At 31.1% G+C, this 23,032-nt stretch overlaps 1 protein-coding gene across 1 annotated transcript in view; it reads right to left on the reverse strand.

The window, feature by feature from the left end:
- LOC141299866 (unconventional myosin-XVIIIb-like) overlaps nt 1–23,032 on the reverse strand; it is a 78,840-nt gene that overhangs the window by 14,558 nt on the left and 41,250 nt on the right. The window contains exons 30-40 of the mRNA XM_073830232.1: nt 22,912–23,026; nt 20,288–20,488; nt 19,668–19,778; nt 19,465–19,569; nt 14,876–15,037; nt 12,114–12,227; nt 11,916–12,032; nt 11,322–11,405; nt 6,292–6,429; nt 6,029–6,214; nt 188–321 (exon numbers count right to left, since the gene is read on the reverse strand). Coding sequence (XP_073686333.1) covers nt 188–321; nt 6,029–6,214; nt 6,292–6,429; nt 11,322–11,405; nt 11,916–12,032; nt 12,114–12,227; nt 14,876–15,037; nt 19,465–19,569; nt 19,668–19,778; nt 20,288–20,488; nt 22,912–23,026 — 1,467 coding nt within the window. The remainder of the gene's footprint in view (nt 1–187; nt 322–6,028; nt 6,215–6,291; nt 6,430–11,321; nt 11,406–11,915; nt 12,033–12,113; nt 12,228–14,875; nt 15,038–19,464; nt 19,570–19,667; nt 19,779–20,287; nt 20,489–22,911; nt 23,027–23,032) is intronic.

Here is a 23,032-nt window from a genome sequence, read left to right on the forward strand (position 1 = left end):
TGGATATTTTATATATATATATATATATATATATATATATATAACTTTGGAAAGCACCAATCACTATAATGTATGTATAGTATACAAACTGGTTTGCAGACAATATCCCCTTGTTATTCTAGACTGTGGAGCAGAAACAAAAAATAAATCAAAACAGAAAAGGTCAGGCGCACGTCACTAGCGATACCTTTCTGTATCACTTTCATCGCTGGATTCCACCTCCTCCAGCGCGGCTTGTAGATCAACGATACGCCGGATTGATGTCTCTAGATCAGCTTGCAGGGTCTGTCTTACTGCGCTAAGCTCTTCCACTTGCATTTCCTGGAAACAGATAAGACAAGATAAAATCAGAAAACCCGCGACGGTCACGCTGGATCTCCAGGGGAAATAAAGAGCCTGCATCAGGACACGACAAATCATTACCCAAGTGTTTAATCTCCAAATGTACCCAATTAATTAACTGCTTACAAAGGCTAGCATTGTTATTAAACTGCTCACATTTTCTTCAGAAAACACAAAAATCTAATTAATTATATAAAGGCCAAGATGTTATGAAATTGAAGCCTTCAGAGTTGCTTCTATGCTTTTAACTTTAAGAACATTAATTTATGTTCAACACCAACACAATCAAAATTAAGTAAGTATTTGCTTCATTGTTAAAAGAATACAGTATACTGAGGAAACAAAAGTTAAAATTAAATTAATTAAAAGTTAAATGATTAAATATATATATATATATATATATATATAGATAGATAGATAGATAGATAGATAGATAGATAGATAGATAGATAGATAGATAGATAGATAGATAGATAGATGATAGATAGATAGATAGATAGATAGATAGATAGATAGATAGATAGATAGATAGATAGATAGATAGATAGATAGATAGATAGATAGATAGATAGATGATAGATAGATAGATTTAAATTAATAAATAGTTAAGATAGTTAAATAAGATGACTAAACATTTCACCCTTATTTCTTATATTTTTCATTTGAAATGTAAATTAAATACTATTATTAATAGATGAAAGGCAAATTAACAAACAAACCCTAAATGAAAATAAAGTATAATAAAATAAAAAATATAAAATAAAAAACAAGGTAAAAAATATAGTTACCAAAACAAAATAAAAAGCAAAAATAAAAAATGCACCGACCCTCCCCCAAAATAAAATATATTTAAATTAAATAAAGTAAATTAAATAAATGTAAAAAAATGAAAAGCATAAGGTATACTATACCTTTATTTCTTATATCTTATATTGAAATTAATCATTATTAATAGAATACTGATGAAACTAAAACTTAAATGAAAATAAATAAAATATAATAATAAATAATAAAATACGAGATAAAATAAAATAAAGCAACTCAAAATAAAAAGTTGTATGAAAAACAAAAACAAAACATGAAAACTAAAAGAAAACAAAAAAACAAAATTAAATAAACTAGAATAAAAAATTAAAAATATAAAAAACAAGATAAATAAAAGAATAAAATAAAGCAACCCTAATAAGGTAAAATGTTATTAAAAAATGCACCCCCCCCCCCAAAAAAAAATGTAAATAAATAAATAAAAAAACTAGGAAAAATAAAATAAATCAAAAATAAAGTAAAAAGTTCTATAATTAGATTTGCTGTAACAAAAAAAAAAAGAAAAAAAAAAGAAACAAACCCTGAATAAAATAAAATAAAATACAGCGATTCCAAAAAATTGGAAATAAAGCAACTCAAAATAAAAAGTTAAGTTAGATTTGCTGAAAAAAACAAACAAACACGAAAAGCAAAAAGAAACCAAATAAACAAAATTAAATAAACTAGAGTAAAAAATTAAAGATATAAAAAACAAATGTTACTAAAAAATGCAACCCCCCACCCCCAAAAAAAATAAAAAACTAGGTAAAATAAATAAAGCAAGTCCAACAAATAAAAAAGTTGTATAGTTAGATTCGCTGAAAAACATCACTGAATAAAATCAAATGAAACCAAATACACAAATTCCAAAAAAAAATGGAAAAATAAAGGCACCCCCCTCCAAAATAAAATAAAATAAAATGTAATAAAATAAAATAAAAGCATGATGAAAATCCACTGGAAATTATACACTATCCAAGCATATAGCAAACTTTCTTCAAACACTATTATTTGAAATAATAATAGCAATAATTTTAAATAATTTCATGCAAAAATCATGTCAAATGATGATAGATAGATAGATAGATAGATAGATAGATAGATAGATAGATAGATAGATAGATAGATAGATAGAACGACAGATAGAACGACAGATAGATAGATAGATAGATAGATAGATAGATAGATAGATAGATAGAACGACAGATAGAACGACAGATAGAACGACAGATAGATAGATAGATAGATAGATAGATAGATAGATAGATAGATAGATAGATAGATAGATAGACAGATAGATAGAAAAAAATATATTGTATATTTCTATCTTATTTCTTATATTTTATGTAATTATATATTTTAATATATTTAAATTAAATACTTATTTAAATACATATTTAAATTAAACGTAAAATACTTACGTTTCACTGGCCTTAATTTCTGCAGATTTTTTTTTTTAAATCACTGTATTAGAGTGTTTTTGGTAACACTTTCTATGAAGCCCGTAATTATAATACATTATAAGGGTATTCTTAAGGCATTATAATGAATGCATAATGCATTATAAAAAACCTTATCATATCATCTCATGAGTATTCAAAAGAACAGTTTTAATGTATTATAATTTGTATTTTTTTGTGGTTATAGCTTTTAAGAGAATGATTACCTCCTCATAGTTATAACATATTATAAGTCTCATATCTTGCCATGTTTCTCATGTCACTTTACTTAAATCATACAAAGACCACTTATAAGTAATTATAATAATATTTCCGAAAGAACCCTAAGATCAGGTATCAGTTTAGATAAATGTGTAATATGAACAGTTTGATGATTTTGATGGTACCCTTCAGACAGCTTTTGATAAGTAACTTTGCAACTGCATGTCAGCTAGCAGTAATTATTATTATGCTGAATATATGCTAACACTAAATTTCGATGTTTCCCCAAAAGACAAACTATTATGTTATATTATAAGTAACTTTGCAAGTACATGAACATTCTACCTAGCCCAACCATAACCTAAGCCTACTAATACTCTAAGGAGTGTTAGTTGGCATGTAGTTAGAAAGTTTAAGCTTATAGTCAATAGACTTAGGGGACCATCAAAATAAAACGTAATATAATGTAAAAAATAAATGTAATATGATATAGTCCATTATAAATTAAGAAGATTTAATATGCCGTTCATTGTGTGGTATAAATGATCATAATCTTAAAAGTTATAACCTCAAATACTCAAGTATTATAATGTATTATAATTGTTGCTATGATTATTCATGAGATGGTATAACATATTATAAAGTTTCTTATAATGCATTATGCATTTATTATAATGCCTTAGAAATACCGTTATAATGTGTTATAAATAGGGGCTTCATAGAAAGTGTTACCGTGTTTTTTTATTTTTGGCAAGCCTCTCTCTTTAACTTCTAAAGTGCTTGTTTGCTAAAGGACAATGGTGCGTTATTGATCGCGAGCTCTTGTTTTACGAAATAATTTGATAATGAGCGCTCGAGAGCCAGCGGAGCGACTGATTACACGATTCATTTTCCTCTTCCCTTCTTTGTGCGTCCCCAGTCCCTTGCTCTCCTGGACGAGCCGCCACTGTCTGTCTATGATTAATTCCCATTGTCTCCTCAAGGTTATTGATACAACAAATCCCATTCCGCTCCTCTCATCTCCATGACAACCACACCTTCGCTGTTGCCCCCTCCCTTTCATAACCAATAACCTGGAGAGCCTCAGCATGTGTGTGTGCGCGCATCGGGAAGAAACGCATCCCAGACTTCTGTCTTTGTGTATGCGCCAGGCATCGCTAACACTGTAGCTAATATTCATAATATTGAATGCCTTTGACTCTCAGCATGCAGGTCAAATTGCATTACACGCCGGCAGGTGCTGTAATGACGCAGGGCCTCCTCCTTTGTGTTAAATTATGAATATTTACAGCTTTTTCAGTCAGATCGCTGTATTCTCATGGGTAATAACGTGTCAGGCTTGTGGGCGGCCACTAAGGGGAAAATGCACCGAGCGGCTGTAGATATGAATACATTAGTTATGAGGACAGTCGTTCAATGTGCCGTGGAGTTTTACAAAAGCAGTTACATTTTAACTGAAGATCATTTCAAGAATAAAAAAAATGAATGCACCATTTTTACCTTTACCTACAGAAATTATTAAATTTGATGACATTCTTTGGGATACACAATCAGAACTTTGATTTATTTAATTTAATTATTAAGTTAAGGGTCAGTAAGGTTTCCTTTTTTAAAGAAATTAATATTTTTATTCAGCAAGTATGCATTAAATTGATCAAAAGTGACAGCATAGACTTTTATAATGTCGCAAAAGTGTTTTATTTTAATCAAATGTTGTTCTTTTGAACTTTCAAAAATATTAAACAGCACAACTGTTGATGATATTAAGAAATAATATTAAGATATGTTTATTGAGCAGCAAATGAGCATGTTAGGATGACTTGTGCAGGATCATGTGACACTGAAGACTGGAGTAAATATGCTGAAAATTTAGCTTTGATCACAGGAATACACTTTATTTTTAGGATGTATTAAAACAAAGTTGGTCAAAGTATTTCAGAATATTACTGTTTTTACTGTATTTTTTATTCAATAAATCTTTTTTCAGATTTTTTTCTAAATAAATCTTACTGAGCCCAATTTTTTATGGTACATAATGAAATATATCACATATTAAATATTGCATATGTATGCATTTTGATTACCTTTACCATCCTCTCACCCTCAAAGTTATTACTGATAATATAGTAAAATATATAAAGTATATTAACAATAATATAAGTGTAAACTTAAATCTCAAAATGAATATCCAAGCAATTTACCTTTTGTTTTAAATAAATGTATTATTTAATTTATTTTTTAATAAAAAAAAGATAATTTAATTAAATTTTTTTAAGAACAATGAAATATGATTAAATTTAATAATTATATTTTATAATTATAAAATAAAATAAATAAAATTCCATATTTGAACTACTAATTGTGTGTTAAATATTGTAAAAATACACTACCATTCAGATTTTCAATGCTTTTTAAAGAAGTTTCTTCTGCTCACCAAGCCTGCATTTATTTTATCCAAAGTGTTTTCTATTTGAATATTTTTTTTAAATAATAATTTATTCCTGTGATTCAAAGCTGAATTTTTAGCATCAACACTCCAGTCACATGATCCTTCAGAAATCATTGTAATATTCAGAAAACTGAAAATGTAATATCATTATGTTGAAAACAGCGGAGTAGAATTTTTTTAGGTTTCTTTGATGAATATAAAGTTCAGAAGAACAGCAAGAAAAAGAAAAAATTATACTGACTCCAAACTTTTGAATGGTATAGTAGTGTATAATGATACAAAAGCTTTTTATTTCAGATAAACGCTGATCTTCGGATCTTTCTATTCATCAAAGAATTCTGAAATAAAAATGTACTCAACTGTTTTAAATATTGATGATAATAATAATAAAAAATGTTTCTTGAGCAGCATATTACAATGATTTCTGAAGACTGGAGTAATGATGCTAAAAATTCAGCTTTGAAATCACAGAAATAAATTACATTTTAAAATATATTGAAATAGAAAACAGTTATTTTAAAAGGAGAGCTGACCAAAACTAAAAATTTTCTCATGCATGAAATGAAATCGTATTTGCAATGCAAAAAGACACTTCTTAAATAGTAAAAATGTTTCACAATGTTACTGCTTTTGTTGTATTTTGGATCAAATAAATGCATGCTTGATGAGCAGATGCGACTTTTTTGTTTTAAAAAACATTAAAAAACTTCTTGTCCAAACACAAGTTTTATGAGCTACAGCAGAATGGTGTATTTGTGTGGGTATCAGTCACCAGCTCTATGCGTCGACGGCTGCTCTCCTGTTCTCTGACACTCAGGTCATCCATTTCCAGTTTCATATCCGCCAGCCTCTGCTGATAGTATCGGGAGTTCTCCCTCTCCCTGGCCTCTGCCTGGGCTGCCTGCTCCAGCTCCTCGCCCAGACGCACCACACTGTCCCGCAGACGCAGAACCAGCACCTACAAACACACACCGTAAGACTATAAAGATCCTCTCTGAGAAAGAGTAGTTGAGCTGTTAATGGGTCTGGACTGACCTCAAATCTCTTGACCTGTCCTCTCTGGAACTCCAATTTGTTCTCTAGATCACAGATACGAGCTTCTTGCTTGCTTACGATGCTGCGGGCCACCGTAGACGACTCTAGAAACTGCACACGAGCTAAGCTGGTCTGGAGCTGGGTAGATAAGCACCGCTGGGTTATGACCATGTTTGTGGAATGAGCTAACAGGTCAACAAAACACAACAAGATTTCTGCTCCACGGTCACAACAGTTTTCCTCAGCGCAAGTCAAAATAATAACATAATACAAGCAAGTATGTGAGAACAGCATCAGTGTTTCCCTATAAAAGGCTGTTACAGAATAACAAAATAAAAAGGTAACTGCAACTTTATCTCACCATTCTGAATTTTTCTCGCAATTGCAAGTTTATAGCTCACAGGTCTCATAATTTTGACTACGTTTTCATTATGCAATTGTTTTTTGTTTCCACTATGGAATAGAAAAATACAGGGAATTGTGACTTTTTATCTGACAATTCTAATTTGTTTCTCGCAATTCTGAGTTTATATCTCACACTTCCAAGTTAAAAACTCGTAAATGTGAATTTGCATCTCACAATTATGACTTTTCTCCGGTTTTAGATGGCTTTCACAAAATGAACTGGTTTTTGCTGTTTTTTTGCAAAATCAGCTGGTTTTTAGCTGTTTTATTTGCCTTCTATCTGGTTTTTCTATCTATATTTGTCACTAAATTTACTGGTTTTAGCTGGTTTTTAGACAGTTTTCGCTAAATTAACTGGTTTTAGCTTTTTTTGTTAAATCAGCTGTATTTAGCTGGTTTTTAGATGGCTTTTGCTAAATTAACTGTGTTTAGCTGTTTTTTTTTTGCTATCTATCTGGCTTTTTTATCTATTTTTTTCACTGAATTAACTGGTTTTAGCTGTTTTTTTGCTATCTATCTGGCTTTTCTATCTATTTTTTTCACTAAATTAACTGGTTTTAGCTGTTTTTTGCTATCTATCTGGCTTTTCTATCTATTTTTTTCACTAAATTAACTGGTTTTAGCTGTTTTTTGCTATCTATCTGGCTTTTCTATCTATTTTTTTCACTGAATTAACTGGTTTTAGCTGTTTTTTGCTATCTATCTGGCTTTTCTATCTATTTTTTTTCACTGAATTAACTGGTTTTAGCTGTTTTTTGCTATCTATCTGGCTTTTCTATCTATTTTTTTCACTGAATTAACTGGTTTTAGCTGTTTTTTGCTATCTATCTGGCTTTTCTATCTATTTTTTTTTCACTGAATTAACTGGTTTTAGCTGTTTTTTGCTATCTATCTGGCTTTTCTATCTATTTTTTTCACTGAATTAACTGGTTTTAGCTGTTTTTTGCTATCTATCTGCCTTTTCTATCTATTTTTTTCACTAAATTAACTGGTTTTAGCTGTTTTTTGCTATCTATCTGGCTTTTCTATCTATTTTTTTTCACTGAATTAACTGGTTTTAGCTGTTTTTTGCTATCTATCTGGCTTTTCTATCTATTTTTTTCACTAAATTAACTGGTTTTAGCTGTTTTTTGCTATCTATCTGGCTTTTCTATCTATTTTTTTTCACTGAATTAACTGGTTTTAGCTGGTTTTCACAAAATTAACTATTTTAACTTTTTTGTGAAATCAGCTGGTTTTAGTAGTTTTTAGCTGCTTTTCTATCATCTATCTATATTTTTTGCTAAATAAACTAGTTTTAGTTGGTTTTTAAATTGTTTTCACTAAATTAACTGTTTTTAGCTGGGTTTTTTGCTCCATCAGATGTTTTTGGGTGTTTTTTACCAAATTAACTGGTTTCTATCTATATTTTTCGTGAAATTAACTTGTTTTATCTGGGTTTCAGATGGTTTTCACAAAATGAACTGGTTTTTGCTGGGTTTTTTTTTGCAAAATCAGCTGGTTTTTAGCTGTTTTATTTGCCTTCTATCTGGTTTTTCTATCTATATCTATATTTGTCACTAAATTTACTGGTTTTAGCTGGTTTTTAGACAGTTTTCGCTAAATGAACTGTTTTTTGCTAAATTAACTGGTTTTACCTTTTTTTTTGTTAAATCAGCTGTATTTAGCTGGTTTTTAGATGGCTTTTGCTAAATTAACTGTGTTTAGCTGGGTTTTTGCTACATCAGATGTTTTTGGGTGTTTTTCACAAAATTAACTGGTTTTAGCTGTTTTTCACAAAATTAACTATTTTAACTTTTTTGTGAAATCAGCTGGTTTTAGTAGTTTTTAGCTGCTTTTCTATCATCTATCTATATTTTTTGCTAAATAAACTAGTTTTAGTTGGTTTTTAAATTGTTTTCACTAAATTAACTGTTTTTAGCTGGGTTTTTTGCTACATCAGATGTTTTTGGGTGTTTTTCACCAAATTAACTGGTTTCTATCTATATTTTTCGTGAAATTAACTTGTTTTATCTGGGTTTCAGATGGTTTTCACAAAATGAACTGGTTTTTGCTGTTTTTTTTGCAAAATCAGCTGGTTTTTAGCAGTTTTATTTGCCTTCTATCTGGTTTTTCTATCTATATCTATATTTGTCACTAAATTTACTGGTTTTAGCTGGTTTTTAGACAGTTTTCGCTAAATGAACTGTTTTTTGCTAAATTAAATGGTTTTAGCTTTTTTTGTTAAATCAGCTGTATTTAGCTGGTTTTTAGATGGCTTTTGCTAAATTAACTGTGTTTAGCTGGGTTTTTGCTACATCAGATGTTTTTGGGTGTTTTTCACAAAATGAACTGTTTTCTATCTATTTTTTTCACTAAATTAACTGGTTTTAGCTGGTTTTCGCAAAATTAACTATTTTAACTGTTTTTTGTGAAATCAGCTGGTTTTAGTAGTTTTTAGCTGCTTTTCTATCATCTATCTATATTTTTTGCTAAATAAACTAGTTTTAGTTGGTTTTTAGATGGCTTTTGCTAAATTAACTGTTTTTAGCTGGGTTTTTTGCTACATCAGATGTTTTTGGGTGTTTTTCACCAAATTAACTGGTTTCTATCTATATTTTTCGTGAAATTAACTTGTTTTATCTGGGTTTCAGATGGTTTTCACAAAATGAACTGGTTTTTGCTGGGGTTTTTTTTGCAAAATCAGCTGGTTTTAGCTGTTTTTTGCTATCTATCTGGCTTTTCTATCAATTTTTTTTTTACTAATTAACTGGTTTTGGTTTTCTCAAAATTAACTATTTTAACTGATTTTTTTGTGAAATCAGTTGGTTTTAGTAGGGGTGAGCGGGGCACAACCTTACGCGGGGTTAACTGTAACACACGTGGTTTAAATATTTCCACACATGCTAGCATAACCAAATTTACAGTATTTACTAGTTGCCATAGCAACACTATGCAGAGAAAAAGGAGCGCCAAAATTCAAAAGCATTTTGAAGATATCGCTGAATATTTATTTTACCATAGTAAAAGTACATTTCTGGCTGAAGTAAACTTTTCATTTCAGTTTTTAATATTCATTTAAAATTAGACAAATCTGCTATTATTTTAATCTCCAATTTGTTATTTATCAGTTTAGATAGTTTATTAATGCTTCGCAAACCAGCAGAAGACACTAACCTGTATTATATTCCAGTGGCGCAGATGGGGAACGTTGTAACACTGTGTGACAATATGCCCCGCTGTTATTAAACTATACTATTCTATGACATTAGCGATGCAATTTACACTATTTACCTGTAAGGATTTTGATGAGAAACAGGTGAATAAAGGCTGACAATCAATGTTTAATGTTCAGAAGTTATTATTTCAAGAAATGTAAAGCATTTTGGCTGGTTTATGTGTGTCGTGTTCTATGAGAGCTGTGTGTGGAGGCAGGGGAGTGTTTTTCTGAATGTGTTGCGATCAGGGCCGTTCAAAGCATTGTTGTGATGTGTTCATTGTCAAACTCCAAAATTAGATTATTTTTATTTTTTTTAAAAACGTCATTACTTCATTTGAAAAATTTAACACGTGTTTTACTGACAAAATATTTTAGTTTGTTGTGTATATTTTTTACACAACATATTTTTAACATTTTAAGCTGTCATATGGTCGTGTTACAACGTGCCCCTCAGATGTTACAATGTACCCCACCTAGGGGGCATGTTGTCACGTTTCACTTCCTTTCTTTTGAGGTAAATAACGAAAAACGTATACACTGTAAATATGAAACAAAGCAATATATTTGTACTAGACAAGTGTGAAAATAATGTGGATAAAAAAATTGTACTCTGAACTCCAAGTGGATTTACATAACCCGCGAAATTCAAAAAGTGTTAGGTTGTGCCCCGCTCTCCCCTAGTTTTTAGCTGTTTTTCTATCCGGCTTTTCTATCATCTATCTATATTTTTTGCTAAATAAACTGGTTTTAGCTGGTTTTTAGATTGTTTTCGCTAAATGAAGTGAATAAAATGTTTTGGCTCTTTTGGCTAAATCAGCTGATTTTACCTGTTTTTGTAGCTGTTTTCCATTAAATTAACTGGTTTTAGCTGGATTCTTTTGCTAAATCAGCTGGTTTTGGCTGTTTTTAACTGTTTTTGGTTAAATCAGCTAGTTAAATCTATGTTTTTCACTAAATTAACTGGTAGCTTGTTTTTTAAATGGTTTTTGCTAAATAATCTGGTTTTAGCTGGGGTTTCTTTAGCTAAATCAGCTGGTTTTGGGTGTCTTTTTCTAAATCAGCTGGTTTTACCTGGTTTTAGCTGATTTGGTTTTTTTTGTTTTGTTGTTGTTTTTTTGTTGTTTGATCTATCTATCTATCTGTCGATCTGGCTTTTAAAATTAAAATGTAATCTTTTTTTAAACTGAAACCCTTCAAACTTTAAGCTTTTAAAAGTACTTCAAAATTTCTGGCTAGTTTCATAGGAGTGTACATCATATTAGCACGAACATACTAACATGAACTAGTACGAACAAGTACAGAGTAGTAGTAAACTGTAAGTCGGCCCATGTTGCTGTAACATGTCCATATGTGCCTGTTCCACACGTGAATGGACATCTAATGCATCGCACGTCTATATCTCAGTGTGTCTGCAGGTCTGTCTCACCTCCTCCTGTAGGGTCTGTCTCTGCTTCTTCAGCTCCTCCATTTCAGCCTGAAGCTCTCGGATCTGAGAGATGTCACTGGAAGACTGGAATGAACAAACATCTTTGGTTGGCTTTGAGATGTTTTACATAACCTCACACACACACCAGTCCACTACTCTGAAAATGTTTTCCAAGCTACTCCCAAAAAAGTTAGACTACAGTGAAACTACCCCATTTTATAATATATAATTTTATAGTCATAAACCTCAGTAATATTGCTATGAAAATAAAACATCTAATGATGTTGCCCAAGCACTGGAACCACTATTAAGTGATGACTCAAGTGAAAGGATACTTTTTTTTCCCCAGTTGAAATGAAGCATCCATTTAGCAAAATGAATCACTGTGTTGCTCAAATGAATCAGACTCGAGAGAGAGGATGTTTTAGGAGAGTGTGCAACGCAACGTGACAAATGACAGCATTTTGTCACGCTTCCCGACTACATGATGGGAAAACACAGCTCTTTATTGGAAAAGCCACACTATTTTGAAAACAGCTGAGCGACTGTCATAACTCCTCAAGAGTGATGCACGCGTGTGTAACTCCGGCAGACCTGAGCAATGAGGGCTTTGTGCTTCTTCATGAGCTCGTTGAGATCCTCCTGGTCTTCCTCCAGTCTCTTCATCAGGTCCGTCCTCTCGTAGCGTAGCTGAGCCAGCTGCTCATCCACCTGGAACAACAGACAGAGGCTCACTAAGATAAACCTGAGATCAGCCCTTTGCTCCTTTCATTTCATGTCTCGGGGCCTCACCAGGCTCTTCTGCTTGCAGATGCTCTCCAGCTCGATCTGAGCGTTTTCCAGCTCTGCAGAGAGAGTCTTCTGTGTGCCTTCAGCCTCCAAGCGTCTGGCTTCACTGTCCTCCAGCTAGAATACACAGAGACGAAATTAAATAAAGGCAACTACAGAAATAAAGACCACTATAAAAACTGTAAAAACAGGAATATTGTTAAATATTATTACAATTTAAAAAATACTGTTTTCTCTTCGAATATATTTAAAATGTAATTTATTCCTGTGATGCAAAGCTGAATTCTCAGCATCATTCAATGTCACATGATCCTTCAGAAATCATTCTAATATGCTGATTTGCTGCTCAAGAAAGACCAGTTTAAAGACCGGCATACAATTTTAGGCTGTTTTAGGCAGGTGTTTTCATCAGGGAAATGCTAGCACTATTTTAATCAATCTCTAAACTGTGTTCTAATTGGTTGGTTGTGTATTAACCTTAACTGTCAATCAACCCCTAAAGCAATAAAGGTTATTTGACCCAGTAACCTTCAAAAAAATAAACATAGGCCAAATTTAATCAAGCAATCAGACATCACAGCTGCTAAAGAGACATGTCTGACATGATAATGAAGGTGTAAGGACTTATGACACCTAAGGCATTTCTAAACTTTTCGAGGGCACTGTATATGCACACAAGCACTTTTTTGTTTATAAAAAGTTCGTTTAGTTGAAATTTGCAGTCAAGTTGTATTTCATCATTTTAGGTGATATTTTATAGTTAATCCCTGATTAATTGCATTCAGAAAATTCCTGGAATTTTTTTGTAAGATTCTGAAGATTTTGTGTCATATTTGGGACAATAAAGCTTATGCCACAAAGACTACAAGGACAAAATATATTCATTAGAATTACTAAATGGCTATACTTGACAGATATGAGCTTTTTAATAAACTACACAGATATATAGAAACCAGTCAATAGTCAATATTATGCCTATATATTACATATTTTTTTATTATATTTGAAAACTTTTTTTATATTATATTACATATAAAAATATCATATTACTTATATTTTAAATATATTAATTCTTTATAATATATCTACATATCTATCTATCTATCCATCTCTCTCTCTCTCTCTCTCTCTCTCTCTCTCTATATATATATATATATATATATATATATATATATATATATAAATTATATTACTATATACTAAATGGCTATATTTATCAAATTTTGAACTAGTGCTTGACAGATATGGGCTTTTTACTGATGATTCAGATATACAGAAAGCAGAATGGTCAATAGTCAATATTATGTTTTTTATTTTTTATATTTTTATATTTTAAATTATTAAATAATTATTCAAATTTTTAATTAATAATTTTAAATAATTTTAAATTATATTAAATTATATAATGTTTTATATTAATTATATTATATTTTATTATACATAGAAGACTACAAAGAAAAAATATTCATTATATGGGTAACACTTTACAATAAGGTTCATTAGTTAACATTAGTTAACCATATTGGTTAACATGAACTAATAATGAACTGGACTTATACAGCATTTATTAATCTTTGTTAATGTTAATTTCAACATTTACTAATACATTATTAAAATTTTGTTAACATTAGTTAATGCAGTGTGAACTAACATGAACAAACAATGAACAACTGTATTTCCGTTAACTAACGTTAATAAAGATTAGTAAATACATTAACAAATGTATTGCTCATGGTTAGTTCATGTTAGTTAATACATTAACTAATGTTTAACTAATGAACCTTATTGTAAAGTGTTACCATAAATGTACTACATTTTGAGCTTTTGATGATTCAAATATACAGAAATCAGAATGGTCAATAGCCAATACAATGCTTATATATTAAAATAGTATTTTTATTTTATTTTATTTTAAATGTTTAGATTTTTTCTCATATTATTATTATTTAATATAATATTCTATAAAATGTAATATATATATATATATATATATATATATATATATATATATATATATAAAAGTCAATATATATATATATATATATATATATATATATATATATATATATATATATAAATCAAAAGTCAATATAAAATGTCTATTTATTATATTTTTAGATTTTAAATTATATTTTTAATATTATATTATTTTATATTATAGTACAGTATACATAGAAGGCTACAAAGAAAATATATTCATTATATTTACTACATTTTGAGCTTTTAATGGATGAATCAGATATACAGAAACCAAAATGGTCAATAGCCAATATAATGCCTATTTATTTATTTATTTTTAATGTTTTTTTTTAAATCATATTATTATATTATATTATTTTCATATAATATTAATATATATTATAATATAATATATATAAAATTATAATATAAAATTATATTGACTATTAACCAGATTGGTCGATAGTCATTATATAAAAGGTCTATATATTATATTTTTACATTTTTAAACTTTATATAATATATTATTATATTAGTTAGACTAAAAAGACTACACCATGCACAATACGATCAGCAACATGCATTAAAACATTATTTATAATATTTAATGAATAGCTAGAACATTACTTAAAGTGTACTGGGCAAATATATTTTTACACCACAAAAATACTGCTATATTTTTTTGCAGTTAGGGGGTTAATGGTGGGACTTCTGAAGTCCACAAATGTAAAGCTGTATTAATGTGTGGTGTATAAGCAGTGTGGTGTGTGAGCCGTGCTGTGTGGATGATGGGATGGCAGTGGCACCTGGCAGCGCAGTCTCTCCAGCTGCTCCTTGGCACCGGGGTCGTGACCCTGCCCAGGCTGTTCAATGGTGGACAGCAGCAGCTGGGCATCACTGAGCAGGGCATGTGTGCGCTTCAGATCCCGCCTCAGCCTCTTCTCCACGTCAAAGTCTCTGTGGCCCACCTGAGACCGGAAGGAGGGAAAGAGAGAGAGAGATCTGTACATCACACTGAAGCACAAACAGAAAGCCTTTACACTCAAATCACAGGAGAAACAGGCATCTCTGGAAAAGGTGGTGATTTTTAGACCATTGGTACTAAATTAAAAATTCTGGACACATGAACTCAGAGACACAATATAATATAATATTATAATATAATATAATATAATATAATATAATATAATATAATATAATATAATATAATATAATATAATATAATATAATATAATATAATATAATATAATATAATATAATATAATATAATATAATATAATATAAAGCTATACTTACTGATGTACTAATTTACTTATCAACGAAACATTTTATATTACATTATATTATATTATATAAACAAGATAACCAGGATGGACATATTAAAAACATTGTATTATATTATATTATATTATATTATATTATTATTATATTATATTATATTATATTATATTATATTATATTATATTATATTATATTATATTATATTATATTATATTATATTATATTATATTATATTATATTATAAAGAGGTCTACAAAAACAGACATTACAGACAATAAGAACCGCAACATGAGTTAATATATTTATTAAATTGCTATATTTACTAAATATTATATTATATTATATTTATTATATTATATTATATTATATTATATTATATTATATTATAAAAAGGTCTACAAAAACAGACATTATGGACAATAATAGACCAGGAAAATGATTTGATATATTTATTAAATTGCTATATTTACTAAATATTATAGTACTGGAACATCCTTTTATTATATTATATTATATTATATTATATTACATTATATTATATTATATTATATTATATTATATTATATTATATTATATTATATTATATTATATTATATTATTATTATATTATAAAAAGGTCTAAAAAAACACTTAATTTAATATATTTATTAAATTGCTATATTTACAAAATATTACAGTAATGGAACATATTTTTATTATATTACATACATATTATATTATATTATATTATATTATATTATATTATATTATATTATATTATATTATATTATATTATATTATAAAAAGGTCCACAAAAACTGACATTGCGGACAATAAGACCAGCAACATGATTTAATATATTTATTAAATTGCTATTTTTTACTAAACATCATAGAAATTGAACCTTGATCCTTACATAATATAATATAATATAATATAATATAATATAATATAATATAATATAATATAATATAATATAATATAATAATTATATATTATATTATATTATATTATATTATATTATATTATATTATATTATATTATATTTCTAAACAGGACTACAAAGACAAACATCAACATGAACAATAAAAACAGCAACATGATTCATTATATTTATTCAATTGCTAACTAATATATATAACGTATTAATACTATATACAGAGGCAAAACATCAATATTTTCAGCAACATTAAAAACATTCATTAAATTTCATGAATGGCTAGAACAATACTTGAAATCTTGAGCAATGCTCGAGGAAATAAGTAATACAGTTGGGAAGGTTGGGTTGGCAGTGAATGCACATGCCCTGGAAAAATCAATACATGCATGACAACCAGGCGCTTTACACATGCTCTTACTCGATACGAAACTCATTTTGAGCAGCAGTGTTTACGTGCAGCTCGGGTCATAAACCTGGGTCGTTTTTAACAGCAGCAGATGAGTAGCTTCATCATATCGATCTCGGTAGCGATCACGCTTCCAGAGCACAGTCACATTAGAGAGCTCACGACAGCCCGAGGGCAGGACGTTCAGGTCGAATGCGTGTACAGTATCTCTAAAGGACCCTCTCAGCGTAGCCACAAGCTGTTAGCTAAGTTTAGACACTAGGACAGGACACACAAGCGAGAGCATGTCCAATGCTAAAAACATCCTCTATAAGTATTAAAACTAGTATTAACAGTGTATAAAGTAATATAGTCCCAGCAAACATCCCAAAAGTGTTATTTATTGTTTGCCTAAATGTCAATATATGTATAGAGGGGCTATATATTCAGATCTTGCAGATTCCGAAAAAATTTAATTAAATTATTTTACCAAAATATCCATCTTTTCATACTGAGGACAACTGAGGGACTCATATGCAACTATTACAGAAGGTTCAAATGCTCACTGATGCTTCGGAAGAAGAGAACATGCATTAAGAGTCTGGGGTTGAAAACTTTTGAATTTGAAGATCAGGGTAGATTTAACTTATTTTGTCTTATGGGGAACATGTAAGTATCTTCTGTAGCTTCTGAAGGGCAGTACTGAAAGAAAAAAAAAACATGATATTTAGGCAAAATAAGAAAAATGTACACATCTTCATTCCATTCAAAAGTTTTCACCCCCTGGCTCTTAATGCATCGTTTTCCTTCTGAAGCATCAGTGAGCGTTTCAACCTTCTGTAATAGATGCGTATGAGTTCCTCAGTTGTTCTCAGTGTGAAAAGATGGATCTGAAAATTATACAGTCATTGTTGGAAATGGTGCATATACGCAAAAAAAATTGTTCAGGACTCATGAACATCTATTTTGTATGATCCCTCTTATTTTGGTAAAATAATGAACATTTTGCAGATTCTGCACGGTGTATGTAAACTTTTGACTTCAACTGTGTACAAAAAATGACTTTCCTTTTGGCCTGATGTCACCAGTCGCTTTTAGTTTCTTACCCTGTCCCACTTTTTTAGCATCCAGTCACTTGCCAAAGGATAAAACCAAGCATTGCCCTACAGATATTTCTCAGAAGCATGTCACATTTTAGAAGTAAAATGGGGTAACTAATATAATTTCATACTGACGTTAAGCTGTTAATACAAATGAAGTTGAGAATGCTCGCTGAGCTGTAATATTCCCACAAACAAACTGTAATGAAGAGCACTGACAGATGAGGCAAGAGATGTGTAAATTCAGAGCTGGGCGGTCTGTAGTGCTCTTTCATCACGACAGAGAGGAACATGACAACTTTACAGATCCTCATAAGCCCTGATGTGACTAAAACGCTGTGATCTATCAAGCAGCACGTCTAACCAAATGACCCACATACTGCATTTAATAAATATCACGCCTGGAATGCAATGAAACTTACAGAGGTTGTTTACAATGTGTGCATGCAAATGTTTCGAATCTGGCTGTCTATGATAATAACATAACAGTATTATTTATGAAAATATGACAAAGCATCCTTTTTTTGTATTTTTTTTAATGCAAAAAGCTTTCTTTAAAGAAAGAAAATTAGTTTATATATACACAAAGGCGAATTTTATTTGATCGAAAATACAGGGAAAAAACAGTATTATTGTGAAATATTATTGAAATTTAAAATAACAGTCTATTTTAATACACTTTAAAATATAATTTATTTCTGTGATGCAAAGCTGAACTTTCAGCATCATTACTCCATTCTTCAGTGTCACATGATCCTTCAGAAATCATTCGAATATGCTGATTTATTATCAATGTTAGAGTCCATCAAAGAGCAAAAAACTCATCTTGAAATTCATTCGTTGTGTATCCAAATAAAAGGATTACAAGCCAAGATACTAGCAATCTTCATTTATTCTTATGAAGTGTAAAAACGTGGTCAGTGCATGTAAAAATCCATGTGAATGGAACCAAGCACAAGATCCTCTTTTTTTTTTTTATAATTAATGTTGGAAGCAGTTGTGCTGCTTAATTTTTTTTTTTTTTTTTTTTTTTGGAAACTGTGATACTGTGATTTCAGGATTCTCTGATGAGTATAAAGTTTAAAAGAACAGCATTTATTTGATATAGAAATCTTTTGTATCAACATACATTGTATCTACAACTGTTCAAAGTTTGGTGTCAGTTAATTTTTCTTTTTTCTTTTTTTGAAAGAACTTAATACTTTTATTTAGCAAGGATGTGTTAAATTGATAAAAGGTGATAGTAAAGACTTCAGCTGTTGGAAAAGATTTGTATTTTGATTAAATGCTGTTCTTTATAACATTATATTTATTAACGAATCCTTAAAATCGTATCACAGATTCCAAACTGAAACTGAATATTAAACAGCACAACTGTTTTCAACATTGATAATAAATCAGCATATTAACATGATTTCTGAAGGATCATGTGACACTGAAGACCGGAGTAATGATGCTGACAATTCAGCTTTGCATCACATAAATAAATACAATTTTAAAGTTTATTAAAATAGAAAACCATTATTTTAAATTGTAATAATATTTCACAATATTAAATTTTTTTCTGAATTTTTGATCAAATAAATGCAGCCTTTGTGAGCATTAGAGACTTTTATTATACATAAAAGTTTATTTATATATATATAATAGATTTCTATCATTTATATACAATGTTTTTTAATTATACAATTTTTATAGGGTTTGTGTTACCTGTTCACACAGTGTGGCAATTAGCCCCTCCAAATCATGCTTCTCATGAACCACCATCTGTTTTTCCTCATATTCCTGTTCCAGTTGCATCTCCAGCTGTCGAAGCTGCGCACACACATACAGAGACAGACAGACAGGAAATGATGTTTCAGACAGGGTTATAAGGTGGTCTGTCAAGCTGTAATTCATTCTGCGTCCCTCACCCGTCTCTGTGAGGACTTCTGCACGTCCTCCAGTTCCTCGTCTTTGTCCTCCAGCTCCTTCTGATGAATCTGCTTCATCCTTTCCATCTCCATCTCAAAGCGCAGGTGCATCTGTAGAGAACAGATTTCAGATGGCCTGTTTGTGTTACTGCGCCTTTAAGACTTATGTGACCCTGGACCACAAAACCTAAGTAGCCTTAAGTGGCACGGGTACATGTGTAGTAATAGTCAACAATACATTGTATGGGTCAAAATGATAGATTTTTCTTTTATGCCAAAAATCATTAGGATATTAAGTAAAGATCATGTTCCATGAAGATTTTGTAAATTTCCTACCATAAATATGTCAAAACTTAATTTTTGATTAGTAATATGCATTGCTAAAAACTTCATTTGGACAACTTTAAAGGCAGTTTTCTCAATATTTTGATTTGACTCCAGATTTTCAAATAGTTGTATCTCAGCCAAATATTGTCCTATCCTAACAAACCATCCATCAATCATTTAAAAAAATTGACCCTTATGACTGGTTTTGTGGTCCAGGGTCACATATGTTAATGTGCCCATGGTTATGATGTCATAACTGTTACAAAAGGTCAACTCTTCTTGGGTTCCTGTACCTGCTCCTGCTGTTTGATTCTGGCAGTCATCTGGCTGATTTCCTCTGAGCGCTCCTTGTCTCTGGTCTCCAGTTCACGGAGCTTCTTCTTCAGTTCAGGGATGGAGTCGGAGGTGAGGTGGAGCGGGACTTTCAGGTCACGGATCTGAGCACACAGTTCGTCCTTCTGCTGCTGCAGGTGTGTGACCTCCACCTGACTCTCCTGAAACATAAAAACATAATCATACACACATCATGTAAACGTAAATACACAAAGCAACAACCGCACATACAGGAGCAAAAACTTGCATGAGACATACACTACCAGTCAAAAGTTTTTGAACAGCAAGATTTTTTTTGAAGAAGTCTCTTATGCTTACCAAGCCTGCATTTATTTGACCCAAAGTATAGCAGAAACTATTTTGAAATATTTTTGCTATTTAAAATAGCTGCTTTCTATTTGAATATATTTAAAAATATAATTTATTCCCGTGATTTCAAAGCAAAATTTTTAGCATCATTACTCTAGTCATATTAGTCATGTCTCTAGTCATGTAATATTCTGATTTGCTGCTCAAAAAAACATTTATTATCATTATATTAAAAACAGATGAGTTTAAAACTGAAATTGTTCAGGTTTCTTTGATAATTAGAACGTTCAGAAGAACAGCTTTTATCTGAAATAGAAATCTTTTAACATTTTAAATGTCTTTATCCTGACTTTTGATCAATTTAAGGATCCTTGCTAAATAAAAGTATTAATTAAAAATGAAAAATGATACTGACCTCAAGCTTTTAAACGGTGTAGTGTATAATGCTACCAAAGCCTTTTATTTCAGATAAATGCTGATCTTTAGATCTTTCTTTTCTGACAAAAAAATGTACTCAACTGTTTTAAATATTGATAATAATAATAATAATAATAATAATAATAATAAACAAATGTTTCTTGAAAAGCAAATCAGCATATTAGAATGATTTCTGAAGGATCATGTGACACTGAAGACTAGAGTAATGCTGCTGAAAATTGCATTTTAAAATATATTTATATGTATTATTTTAAATAATACAAATATTTCAACATTGTACTGTTTTTGCTGTACTTTGGATGCAGGTATGGTGAGCAGAAAAGACTTTACTGTCCAAAAGCTTTTTGACTGGTAATGTACAGTCGTGGCCAAAAGTTTTGAGAATTACATAAATATTAGAAATTGGAAAAGTTGCTGCTTAAGTTTTTATAATAGCAATTTGCATATACTCCAGAATGTTATGAAGAGTGATCAGATGAATTGCATAGTCATTCTTTGCCATGAAAATGAACTTAATCCCGAAAAAAACTTTCCACTGCATTGTTAAGAAGGCTTCAGGGCGTCCAAGAAAGTCCAGCAAGCGCCAGGATGGTCTCCTAAAGAGGATTCAGCTGCGGGATCGGAGTGCCACCAGTGCAGAGCTTGCTCAGGAATGGCAGCAGGCAGGTGTGAGCGCATCTGCACACACAGTGAGGCCAAGACTTTTGGGAGATAGCCTGGTGTCAAGAAGGGCAGCAAAGAAGCCACTTCTCTCCAAAAAAAAACCATCAGGGACAGACTGATCTTCTGCAAAAAGTATGGTGAATGGACTGCTGAGGACTGGGGCAAAGTCATATTCTCCGATGAAGCCTCTTTCCGATTGTTTGGGGCATCTGGAAAAAGGTTTGTCCGGAGAAGAAAAGGTGAGCGCTACCATCAGTCCTGTGTCATGCCAACAGTAAAGCATCCTGAGACCATTCATGTGTGAGGTTGCTTCTCATCCAAGGGAGTGGGCTCACTCACAATTTTGCCCAAAAACACAGCCATGAATAAAGAATGGTACCAAAACACCCTCCAACAGCAACTTCTTCCAACAATCCAACAACAGTTTGGTGAAGAACAATGCATTTTCCAGCACGATGGAGCACCGTGCCATAAGGCAAAAGTGATAACTAAGTGGCTCGGGGACCAAAACGTTGAAATTTTGGGTCCATGGCCTGGAAACTCCCCAGATCTTAATCCCATTGAGAACTTGTGTTCAATCCTCAAGAGGCGGGTGGACAAACAAAAACCCACTAATTCTGACAAACTCCAAGAAGTGATTATGAAAGAATGGGTTGCTATCAGTCAGGATTTGGCCCAGAAGTTGATTGAGAGCATGCCCAGTCGAATTGCAGAGGTCCTGAAAAAGAAGGGCCAACACTGCAAATACTGACTCTTTGCATAAATGTCATGTAATTGTCGATAAAAGCCTTTGAAACGTATGAAGTGCTTGTAATTATATTTCAGAACATCACAGAAACAACTGAAACAAAGATCTAAAAGCAGTTGAGCAGCAAACTTTGTGAAAACTAATATTTGTGTCATTCTCAAAACTTTTGGCCACGACTGTAGACATAAATGTGTGCACAAGTATTGACCTCTGAACTCTGTATTTCAGAGATTAAACTCCACACATTCATTTATTTTCCTTAATGACACTTTAAAGTTACATAATCTGCTGAACTCAAAGAGGAACTTTTCTCCTCTGCATATTTGGGCTCTCTGGGGACTGGTTCAGTTTACAAAAAGAGGACACCCGGAGTACACGGGTACAGTCGCAGATGGTGGACGCTTCACCTTTGACCTCGGCCCGTACCTTGAGCGTCTTGCGAAGGGTGAAGATCTCTGCGCCGAGGGCGGTATTCTCCTGGATGGATCTCTCCTTCTGCTCCCTCTCATTATCAGCCTGTTCAAGCGCCTGGGTCAGCTCGCTGTCA

The sequence above is a fragment of the Garra rufa genome, chromosome 23, assembly GCF_049309525.1.
Source record: "Garra rufa chromosome 23, GarRuf1.0, whole genome shotgun sequence".
In the NCBI taxonomy this organism is placed as follows: Eukaryota; Metazoa; Chordata; class Actinopteri; order Cypriniformes; family Cyprinidae; genus Garra; species Garra rufa.